This window comes from Ipomoea triloba, chromosome 5 (assembly GCF_003576645.1).
Source record: "Ipomoea triloba cultivar NCNSP0323 chromosome 5, ASM357664v1".
Taxonomy (NCBI): domain Eukaryota; kingdom Viridiplantae; phylum Streptophyta; class Magnoliopsida; order Solanales; family Convolvulaceae; genus Ipomoea; species Ipomoea triloba.
The window spans coordinates 31,025,748-31,037,574 of record NC_044920.1 but is presented as its reverse complement, the minus strand read 5'-3'; the positions used below and the strand labels follow the sequence as shown (position 1 = coordinate 31,037,574).

At 36.0% G+C, this 11,827-nt stretch overlaps 2 protein-coding genes across 3 annotated transcripts; both read left to right on the top strand.

The window, feature by feature from the left end:
* Positions 1-421: 421 nt before the first annotated feature.
* On the top strand, positions 422-3,175 carry LOC116019099 (post-GPI attachment to proteins factor 3). 2 transcript variants are annotated; one of them, XM_031259191.1, is made up of 6 exons: positions 422-544; positions 1,145-1,239; positions 1,415-1,676; positions 1,775-1,971; positions 2,179-2,366; positions 2,679-3,175. In XM_031259191.1, exons 2-6 carry the CDS (start codon positions 1,145-1,147, stop codon positions 2,963-2,965), a joined length of 1,029 nt encoding a protein of 342 aa, XP_031115051.1. In that variant the 5' UTR covers positions 422-544; the 3' UTR covers positions 2,966-3,175. The 2 variants fall into 2 exon arrangements, with proteins under 2 accessions (XP_031115051.1, XP_031115052.1); XM_031259192.1 differs by lacking the exon at positions 422-544 and adding an exon at positions 647-685.
* A 1,412-nt stretch (positions 3,176-4,587) lies between these two features.
* Positions 4,588-6,716, top strand: LOC116018923 (DNA polymerase zeta processivity subunit). The gene is made up of 5 exons (XM_031258966.1): positions 4,588-5,043; positions 5,127-5,207; positions 5,331-5,443; positions 5,529-5,718; positions 6,270-6,716. The coding sequence occupies exons 1-5, from the start codon at positions 5,007-5,009 to the stop codon at positions 6,467-6,469; spliced, it is 621 nt and encodes a 206-aa protein (XP_031114826.1). The 5' UTR covers positions 4,588-5,006; the 3' UTR covers positions 6,470-6,716.
* Positions 6,717-11,827: the final 5,111 nt, after the last annotated feature.

Here is an 11,827-nt window from a genome sequence, read left to right as displayed (position 1 = left end):
GATAGAGCAGTTGTGTTGAACTGATATTGCAGTTGTGTTGAACTGATACTACAGTTTTGTTGAAAGGGAACTGTAGTTACGCGGAACAGAGGCCGTTCGTCCGTTCAACAAAACTGCAGTATCAGTTCAACACAACTGTAATTCCAGACGGATGAAATGACCTCTGTTCCACGCAACTGCAATTCCCTTTCAACACAACTGCAGTATCAGTCATGACCTATGGTCCACAATGCATTGTAGACCATGGTCCACGGTATAACGACCGGGTAAATCAAAGGGGGAAAAAATCCTAGTAAAAAGATATCATGGATCCATCCTTTACAGCCCAATTGCATCTTCAGAACTGATTCTATCAGTACTTTATAATTGGGCCCCGATAGAAATCTGGCCCAAGTACTAAGTTACAGAAGAGAAGGAGAAGAAGAAAAGTTGAGCGTGAGCGAGTGTTTCCTGCCATTTCTCATCTTTCATACACTATGACTTAGATGAAGAGTACTTGACTGTATTTTCTTATTTTGGAAGGGAATCCAGTATCATTTCCAAAGTGAGTATCCGAACTGCTTTATTTCTTGTTCTTTTTTTTTTTTCCCCTCATAATCTTCCAAAACTGTTCTCCATCTGGCGCAGAATACGAAGATAATCTTGAGTGTAGTTTATAGTTAGCTTGATTTAATTGTTTCTCTAAGTAAGCTATCAAGATTCATTCATATTCTTTTCACGCAATTATAACTGTCTGTATGATTTGATGAGATCTCTTACAATGTCCGTTGATTACGATCTTGTTGCCTTGCGTTAATGTCGATGAGCTTTGTTTGGAATTGAAATTTTTGATTTATTGTTTATCCTGTTCTGTGGATTGATTTGGTTGATAATCAGCTCTTTTCCTTTATAATTATAAGCACGATTCTACTGGCCTAACGATCTGACTAAGAATTAGCATTGGCCTTAATGAACTGTTAGGATATGCTCTTGTATCATGATTTGATTTGTTTTATCCCATCTAAGATGACATGATTAAGCTTTGCCTTATCTCAAATCTAAACTGAATGGTGAACTGAATATGGTGCTTGAGTTAGTACCTACATATTTCATGTAATAAAGTGAAGTTATTTCAACTTATGATTTTGGTTGTCATTATGATCAGATGGGATGCTATTGTTGGACCACTCTCTTTGTTGTATTCTCATGTCTGATTGGAATGCTTGATGCTAGTGCTGGTGACAAAGATCCATCATATAGGTAATACATTGTATATTTGTCAAGGCTACTTGTAGCTCCCTCTCCCTTTATTGAGTTTGATGTTTCGACAGGGAAAAAGTATGTGTGTTGTTGGGGGTTGGGGGGATGTAAACCAAACAGTATGGCGATTTCTTTGTCCTGTGTGATGAGGCAGTTGACATTCTCCCCATATCAGGGCTTGTGTTTCAGAATGTGAATTGACTGGATGTGCTGGGGGAAACTGTTTTCCACACTGCAAATTACTTTCAGATGGTTCTTCCATTGGTGGTACTTGGTACATGCAAAAACATCTCTATCTGCAGTGGAAACAATCAGGCTGCAAAAATGATTGCCGATATCAGTGCATGATTGACAGAGAAAAGGAAAGAGCAGCACTTGGTTCAGCACCGAACAAATACCATGGCAAATGGCCTTTCAAACGTCTCTTTGGGCTTCAGGTTATTGGTTTATGAGCTTTATAGGCTGATCACCAATATAGAAGCAACAATTAATGCAATTTTATTATCAATCTGAAGTATTGTCTTAAATGTTTCAGGAGGCTGTCTCTGTTGCATTTTCGGTGCTCAACCTTGCAATGCACTTCTATGGTTGGCTGTCCTTTTTCAAGCTTGTTAAGTACAACTTGCCATTTAAAGCTGACAAGAGGACATACTATGATTATACTGGCCTTTGGCTCATATATGGCCTGCTGGCTATGAACTCATGGTTGTGGAGTGCTGTTTTCCACAGCAGGTGAGCTTTCATTCATGTTCTTCTGATGCTTGTTGGTGGTGGATTCTTAGATTCTATTTCATACTTTTTTTAGTTCTTCCCGTACATCAAGTTGATTGTATGGCCTATTGGCCATGTCAAGATTCTGGTGTCTCTGTCCAGTGTTGTTTTCATTGATGAATCTTCAGCACTGTGGTTTAACTACTGCATTGAATTTCTGCATTGCAGAGATGTGGATGTTACGGAAAAGTTAGACTACTCATCTGCAGTGGCCTTACTTGGCTATTCGCTTATTCTGGCTATACTAAGAAGTTTCAATGTGAGGGATGAGGCTGCCAGAGTGATGGTTTCTGCCCCAATTCTTGCTTTTATAACAACCCACATACTTTACCTGAACAATTATAAAATGGATTATGGTAAGTGTCTCAGCCTTACTATATTGAAAATAATTACAGCTTTTGTTGGTAAATAAAATACAAGAGTTTATCCGTTTTACAAAATAATATACACAATGTATCCATCTTACAACGGATTATGTAAAGTAGCTCAGACAACAGCTATGAATATGGGGAAGGAAAGACAAAATAATGGAGGGAAGTGAGCTGAAATCCTAGGTGTTATGTCACCTGCCTATCTTATACAATTACTAGATCAAATATGTGTGTTTAAATTTCTTCCTGCTCTATTTCTTGTGTCTCAATTGATATGAATTTGTGGCTATGTGCCAGGATGGAACATGCTGGTCTGTGTTGTCATGGGTGTGGCTCAACTTTTGATTTGGGCAATCTGGGCAGGAGTGAGTCGTCATCCTTCTCGATTGAAGGTGTGGATTGTTGTGATTGGAGGTGGGCTTGCAATGCTCCTAGAGATATATGACTTCCCTCCATATCAAGGACTTGTAGATGCACATGCTCTTTGGCATGCCACCACAATCCCCCTAACTTGCCTATGGTGGAGTTTCATCAAGGACGATGCCAAGTTCCGAACATCTAACCTCCTCAAGAAGGTAAAATAGTGTTCCTCCAAGGGGTAATGATTCAACAAACAGTACAAGCATTAGTTAGCATCACAAATTTTAACAAACTTACGAGATTTTCTTTGCTTATTTTTGTGAATGGAGGATGTTGTAATTTTTTTTGGTTCGGATAGGAGAAGAACCTAAAATGTTCATGTTATGTTCGACACAAATGACATTTCCATATCCTAAAGCTTTTCTAAAATGCCACTTTGGTATCCCCATCCAATCCAATGCGAGGGAAAAAAAAAGTCGGGAAAAACAAGGTTTTCCCCTTGTTCTTGCCAACCGAGAAAGAAAACAAAGAGATATTTTGAGAGTACACCGAGACAAGACACCAAAGGAAGCTGACAAAGAATTTTGATAGATTTGAAACAAAACTATGAACTCAAAACACAATATTAAGCTCAAAACAACCATTACGGACGGTTGCTTAGATTGACGTAGCTTATTCTTCCTCTTAATTTCAATATTCTGAACATAATCATGTTATACAAACTTGAACTAATCATGAAATTTGTACTTAAATCTTACACCTTAACAAATATACTGAATTATCCCTACTCAAGACGCAAATTAGTCATTCCTATCAGCCAAAAAAAAGATTAGAATGTTATCAGCAAGTATGGTGTCATCTGATCCATTGGAGCAGGCTGGGTTCACAAGCTAACAGTCTAGTCTAGGTCTAGTGATTGAAGGAGCAGATGACACCTCCCCGGACAAGATGTAAGGCATCAATAGCTGGAAGTTATTTACATTACATGATGCGCCTTCTAGTGTTGATCTGAGTTATTGCCAAATTTTTTATTTTAGTTTTGGATATTATCACTAATTATTTACTTTGTGACAATTTTCTGTTAATTTAGTTTCATGTGATTTTCACCCATATATCCATCTTCTACATACATACTTGTGTTTGGAAGTGGTTAGCAGATTTGTGTTAATTCAGTTTCATGGTTTCTTATGTCATGCTCAACTCATATATCACTGCCATAATTTCAATTCATCATCATCCTATAACCCACTTAGGTTACACATACAAATGGAGTGGATTATATTGGTGGAAACGGAAATTGGGCGACCGGAAAACATATATCATCTTCCACCTCCGATCCATCATCACCGCCCGGCTGATCTTCAATTCCGATCCTTAACCTAACCGCGCGCCATATATGAATCAAAAGCTGGGATTGTGTTGCTGGGTATGGATTATTCTTGTTTTAGCATTGGTTAAGGTTGATGATGGCGAATGTGCATTAACTCCCCAATGCTTAGACTACATCCGAAAACTAATACCTTGCGAGAAGTTCTTGAGTATCGGCGCCACTGCCCCAAAACCAAGCGTTTCCTGCTGCAATGGAGCCAGAGTGTTAGATAAGTTTGCTGCTTCCTCAAAACGCAACTACAACACCATCTGTCTCTGCTACAAAGACGCCCCAAATGCTTTCCCTGTAGACACCAAAAAATCCAACCGCCTTCCTACCTTTTGCAAGCTTACAACAACCTTGGTCCTCAATCCTAACATTACTTGCCATCATATATAGGTATTTTATATATCTATACATTTCTCTTTTATACGTATATAATTACGTATCTTACTTAGCTTGATTGTGTGCAGTGCATGAAGATTGAAGGGGGCAGCCCAAAATCTCCAGGACTACCTTGAAGATTATCTGCACTTTAATTTGCAGAATATTGATAGAGATGAACTCTATATGCATAATGCATGCTGGATTAGATAGATAACGGTGTTATGTATGAATGAATGGATGAATGTATTGTCTCATTGTTAGTTAAACTTTAATTGCCAGTTTAATAATAATAAAATAAAATAAAAGAGATATTTTTCTCTTACATTATATTATAAAAAATTGCATATTAAGAATCCAATTACAGAGTAAAAAGCATTAATATTTATATACTCCGTATACCGGATTAAATGTTACTGTAAAAAATAAAACCATAGAAACGCGAGGCAAGAAAAAAGTTGAAAATAAGCCGACAGGGAAGGAGTTGAGGAAGTCGACAGAAACTGCGCCGCATGAATACGGATCGAAAGGACAAACAAAATCCACAAGGTATGTTTCACTCCGATCGAAATTCCATCTTGGAAATCCCCCAATCTCGTCTTCAATTTTTATTTTATTTTTACCATTTACAGGTCAAACTGCTCGGATTCTAGTAGAATTTTTGGAAGTAGCCATCACCTCCGTTATCTTCCTCAAAGGAGTCTACCCAAATGGTAAATCATTGCAGTAACTTTTCCCTCTATTTCTCGCCATATTTAATCTGAATAAATAATTAAGGCAGGATTTTTTTTTGAGAATTTTGTTTGAGGAATTTTTTTTTGAAATTGGATTTTCAGGGGCGTTTGAGAGGCGGCGTTACATGAATCTAGTGGTGCATAAAGCTCGGCATCCTGAGCTGAGAGACTATATTCACTCCACTGTTACTGGCCTCCTTCCTTTTATCCAAAAGGTTTCTAAATTTCCTGGCTACACTTTTAAAACTTTATTTTAGAAAACACTAATTGGTGAAGAAAGTGTTGGATTTATTGATTTAGGGACAAGTGGAGAGAGTTGCAGTTATTTTGTTTGATAGCAAAAGTGTTCCTTTTGAGAGATTTGTGTTCAAGATAGATGTGAACCAGTCTTATGGTTCAATGGTGGAAGAAGCTGACCTGGAGTTCTCACTTAGGTCTTTCTTCATCAAGCTTCCCATTTCACAATCTCTCACCCAGACTCTTCCTCAAGGTATGAGAAAATCTTAGCTATATTTTATCTCTGCCATACCCATATATGCTCTTGTGCACAAAACATTTTCGTTATGTGTGTTTTGTCCACAAGTAAAATTTACTCCCCTTCTCCCCTGGCTAATATGGTTCCGGTGGTACTGTACAATGGCTTTAAATTAGAGTTTAGCAAATCAAGTACAGAAGTAAATAAAAGATTGATAATAGTCCAAAACTTGCATGTACTAGCTGAGACCACCCATCTGCAGCATGTTCCAGACTGTAACTTTACTTAAAGCCCTGTCTTTCCCTGTAGGAAACACATTTTTAGTTGGAACATGAGAAACCATAATGTAGAAAGTCACATGTTAGAATTGAAACTTGAAACACAGTCAATATTTCTGGTTCTTTGATCTAGAATGTTTTGAAATTTTGTGTTATAGTTTCTGTGAGAACTTTGTGAACCTGTGTATTTGGCATAGATGTAGATGATTTATACCAAAGAAGGTCTCACAAACCATTTTGCTTCTCAAATTTGGTTATATCTGGTGATCAAGTTATCGCCTTTGATAGATTGCAGGTGGGAAATAACAGCTTACTTTCGCTCTCTCCCGGATAGTAGTACAAGTAAGGATGCAGGTATATGGGTTCCAACAGACACCAAGCAATGGCAACAGCCTCCGCTCATTATACCTATCAAGTCAATGAGGATTGAACCTCTTGGAGTGCAGCTGTATGTAGAGCATCCAACTCTCCATGAACAAAAAAATTAACAAAAGGGATCTTCTCTCTGGCGTTTTTCTCAATGTCATTTGATTGATATACAATGTTGAGGCATTTCAAATGGTTATAAGAAATTGCCTTTTTATAAGTGGCAATTGCCAGGTCTTAACCAATACTACATACTAAGCTAGTTTCTTAACACAGCTGAAAGATCCATGATAAAAATTAAAAAATTAAAAACAAAACAAAACAAAACAATGATGCTGTTGAAATGTAAACTTGCAATCTTTTTTTCTATCTCCCAATTTGTTTTCCCTTGGCCATCTAGGATTAAGATGAAAACATTATCTCAAGAAATCTCTATCTTGAAGTGATGGCTGAGCATTTAACATTTTGGCACATATACTACACATACAGGTGGAAGTAATTGCCAAATGCAGATTGCATACATGAACTGAGAGGGATATGCAGATATGCCTCACACATTTCATTATGATAATGTGAAGGTGGGCCTAGTCACTTCATTAAAGCCCAAAAAAATAGATTTTGAAAAGATCATTCAATGTTTCTTGCAGATCATGATTTCCCCTACTGTATGGCCCAGTGGCATTAATTTCTTGTGTCCTGTTCCTTCATGTTGCTCTCTTAGTACTGAAGGACTAAGATACAGAAATTTGTCTGCAATGGTGGACTGCTATGGCAATAAACAACTCTGTCAAACAATATTTTTTCCCATCCCATAAAAAACCATTCATCTTCTTTTAATCCTCATGAAACATGCTACAGTCCTACAATTTTACCTGCATGGAATAGTGAGTAAAACTTGCAGGAATGATTATGGGGCAGGTAATTATGCTTGTCAGGCAGAGCTGAACTACATGCTTGAATTGACATTTTGGTTTATATTATCTAGGAATGGAGGAGTGGGGTATTTTGTGTGATGAGATTATACATAATTTACAAAGCCTGACCCATCTAACAAATCCTTGTTGAGCTGTCATTTTGTACGTTGTGTAAGTACTGAAAATACCAAGCATGTGAGATGCCTGATGTGCAGGGATAAGCGTATGGATACAAGAAGTTGTCGATAGCAGAAATGAAAAGCTTCCATTCACGGCAAAAGTGGGCACTATTGTTTGGTAAAGCATCAGGTTTGATTTCCATCCCCAGCTTGAAAAGTTATTGGCATATGCAGGCAGCATTAATGTGTGGACCATTCCATTCAAGTTGTGATTGATTGAATTGTCAACTTATTCTAGTCACTGTCACAGATAGTGATAAACCTTAAATTAATAATCTTAGCCCAATTAGGAGGACTGCTATGTATGTGAAACATATTTTGCCGGCCAACCCATGATTATTAAATGTTAAGCATGAATGAATGTTGTTGTCAAATCCAACCAAAACCAAGTTGGGTGAAACTAGAACAAGAAATTCCACCTTCTGATCTGTTTATGAGAGGACCATTTGATGGGCACTGGGGACTAGGGAGGGAATTGATTTTAGGAGGAAAAATCTATATGGTCCATGGGTGGTGGGACCAAAGCTTCTGTATTTATGCATCAAGTTGTTGACAACACAAAAATTATAGATTTCCATATGGTGATCATACCAACTATGTCCATTTACTTGGAGTATAGTGAGGGCTGTGGTGTCACTTTCACCTCTCTAGTCCTTGTACCATCCACTGTTGGAATGTACAACTTTCAAGGGAAAGGGGGATGGGAAAAAGCATAAACATTTACAAAACATAGGACTCTTTTATCTACCTAGTCTTTGATAGGGATTATTACATTTAGGACTACTTTTCCCCTATTCTTTAACCTGTACTTGGGACCAACCAATGTGTATAAAAAATTGTCCATTTGTCCTCTGTTAGATATCATGTGTGCCCACTGCCCATTATATATCTCATATCTATCTATCTATCTATCTCTCACACAGAAACCAGTACCCCAATCAGTACTTGCTTTGTCTAAAAGTGTTGTGATGTTCCTTCTTGTCTACATTAGGCACCTTAAAAAGCTTCAACCACACTATAAACAATAACATAAAAGTAAAGCCAAACCACTCAAACATTTTCTGGATTATTAATTGGTTCAAGTAAATGGGATGAGTGGGAAGATAGATGACTGTTAATTAGCCGCAACCAATGAGAATCCCATGGCCAGTTCTAATGCTCATTATGCTAAAAGTTATAGTTGATAGTGAAGGCACAAATATTTATATATTTTTTCATATTTACGTAGCAGTCAACACTATGTCTCAATTCGACACCAGTATTAGGAATTAGGAAATGAAGGGAAATTAGGTGTACCACCACAATCGTAGCTATCCCCTAATAAATGAGCATGTGGATCCCTGTGTAAGTGGGGAGGCTGCTGATGTTTACAGTTGAGTTGTTGGCAACAGCAGCAGTGCACCACCAATATGTTTGAAACAAGAAAAAGTAAGAAAGGATTGGAAACAGCTCTTCCATTCCCCCAATATATGATATGATATGATATTCTTTAATACCAGATTTATAAAGTTTCAAGTGCTTCACTGATAGTGGGGTGTGGGGGATGTTTTTCTGATTCAAGAATGCAATAAAATTAACAAAAGTCTTTAGCTTTCCCCTCACTCCACCTATCAACCACATTCATTCCTGTAAAGTTGCACAGCATAGTCATAGAAATTCTCAAATAAAGTTGCAGTAGATTGTATTGTGCAAGATAGATGATATGATTTATATGAGAATGTGAATGGCTCATCATCATGCATCCTCTTTCTTTATTACTAGAGATGAGATATGCTGGAATCTTTAACTATTGACTTGGCTTTAATCTCTCACAGGCCAGCCAGGATTATTATCACCCATCATTTCTGTTACTTTTTGTCTGTTTCATAGGCAATATAGTGTATGTAGCTGTTCACTGCAGGCAATGACATGCAACTGGACAACTACCAATAACCCTTTCCTCTTTTAATTATTCTCTTAAATTTTTACTGTGCCTGTGTGGTTAGGTCTGCTGACTGTTCTGTGTTCATTGGACTGAACACACTCAAAATTTTTTACTCAACTTGAGAAGTGAGAAGCTCAGGAAGGGCAGTTGAGGGAGGGAGGGACCACTGCACCACCATAAAATAAAAATTTGCAGTGCAGTGGATGAAAAGTTAAAATTATTGATTCCAAGATGATAGATTGAGTTGGGTGGGTAAATAAATATGTAGTGCAGCCTGACCTGAAGAAAGGAAAGGAAAGGTTCCAAAAATGTATATAGTAATTGTAACAGTAACGTGCAATGTACAGTGGGATTCCTTTGCTTTTCCCACTCAATGAAATTGGGGATATCTCATATCTATCTATCTTCAAGGTGGACAGCTAGCTAGGAGAATGTGACATGTTTCACTTCACTTTACACTGTCAACTCTCAACCCAAAATTAGATAATATATAAGGCCTCATTATTTTATTCGTAAAGCATTAAAAAGACTCTGTATGTTGAACTCGATTTTTGACATTTAAAAACTAGAGTCATATATAGACTCATCCATTATGCAACTAGGGACTATCCTTTCGTGGTTGCTAAATCCATTATGGGTTGATTTAGTGTCGTCCCATCTGCTATGTATCATTCGCCTTGTGGTTTCAAAACATTGATTAATAACGTCATTATGAACTTTAAACATCAATGCTATTACATAGGAGCATAAATAATTGAAATTTAAACAATCCTTTAAGACACGAATTGAATGCTGTAGAATTAGAGGGAAACACTATGATGGTTGGGTTGTGAGTTGATTGGCTTTGTATTAACATATATAGAGATAGATTATATTATATGTATTTGTATATAGATTTAGCATACGGAGTATTTATTTTGATTAGCAAACACGAACTATAATGCGGTCCATGTTAACAACTGTTTCTAAATTCTAATAATTGTACTTAATCCAATTATTGCCAAACATCATTTCTTAAATTACGCTTATTTAGAAACATACAGTTTTCAGTGGAATTATTGTTAAATGTCACATGATCTGTGAACATACAATAATCATCTTATGACTCTACGCTATGGCCCATGCTCCCATCTCTTCTTTTTACTTTATTCATCATAATGATGCTTCCGATCACTAATTCCCACGATTAATTATTATTATTAACCTAATCTAGGCGGCAGATTTGTAATTTAATGAAGCCATATTGTATGGTCCTACCTCCACTATTATATAAAGTTTGCAGATAGATATCAATGCCTTAAATAATACTACTTTCATTTATTTTATATATAATATTTGTCAACGTTAAAGTTTTTCATACAACATCTTTCATTCTTTGATTTACAAGAAAATCATCAATTGTTATTTTTATTATTATAAAATTTATTTAGATTTAATTCAGATTATACTTGTAAAATTAGACTCCTATTAACAAGAATGCTTGACCTAAAAAATTTTAATATGATGCATTTATACAATTTTTTTTTTACACCCAATGGGCAATGGAGGGGAACAAAAATAAATGATTTAATCTTAAAATGGGAGTACGTAGGGGCATCGAAATCACGTGTTTGGCCGGGAGGCTATGCCGGACACAAAGAGACAGACGGTCCGGATCTTGTGGGGTCCATGTCCACTAATTTTTAATATCTCTAAGACAACCTTTTCCCATTTTATTTTCATTCCAGTAAGGTTTTTTTTTTTTTTTTTTTTTTTAAATAAATATAAGAACATGTTAGTCACGCTTAGATTTTACGCTACCTTAACTTGTTCTTATATTATTTATATTTACTGAATATGTCACTTTAAAAGTTGACCAATCATTTCACTAGTAAAATTGAATTACAATAATAAATATAATTTTTGATAAACATGACCAAAATATTCACAACCCCAAATTTATAACTGATGATAGTGTTTTAAATTATTAATTTAAATTGGTCAAAAGTGTATAGTCAATTGAATATAGAAACTAGATCCCTTAAATCAATGGAATTAATTAAAATTCGACGTTCTAAAGCACAAGAAATGCAATTTTCAAATTAATATAATAACGACCCCTTAATATCCGTAAAGATCTTTCAACGGTGTCCTCATACTTCATATTGTAATCAATTGGGGTTGATCACTTGAACCGATACCAAATACTAAATCAGCGGTATCAAATCTAACATTTTCCTTTTACTTTGTATTAGTATATTTTCTTTAACACTTTTTACAATAATAGTTCCCAAAATTGACATTTGTATTGTATATTGGTTTTAGTGCAATTTTTAAGTATATAAATTTTATTTTATAATATCATATTAACTAGAATCTAAAAAAAAATGCTTTATTAAAGAAATAGGAGTGAGAAAATGGAGCATTAATTGAGTTTGTTGGGTCTTCGTAATCCAACCAAACAAGTTTGTTTTGTTTTTTGCT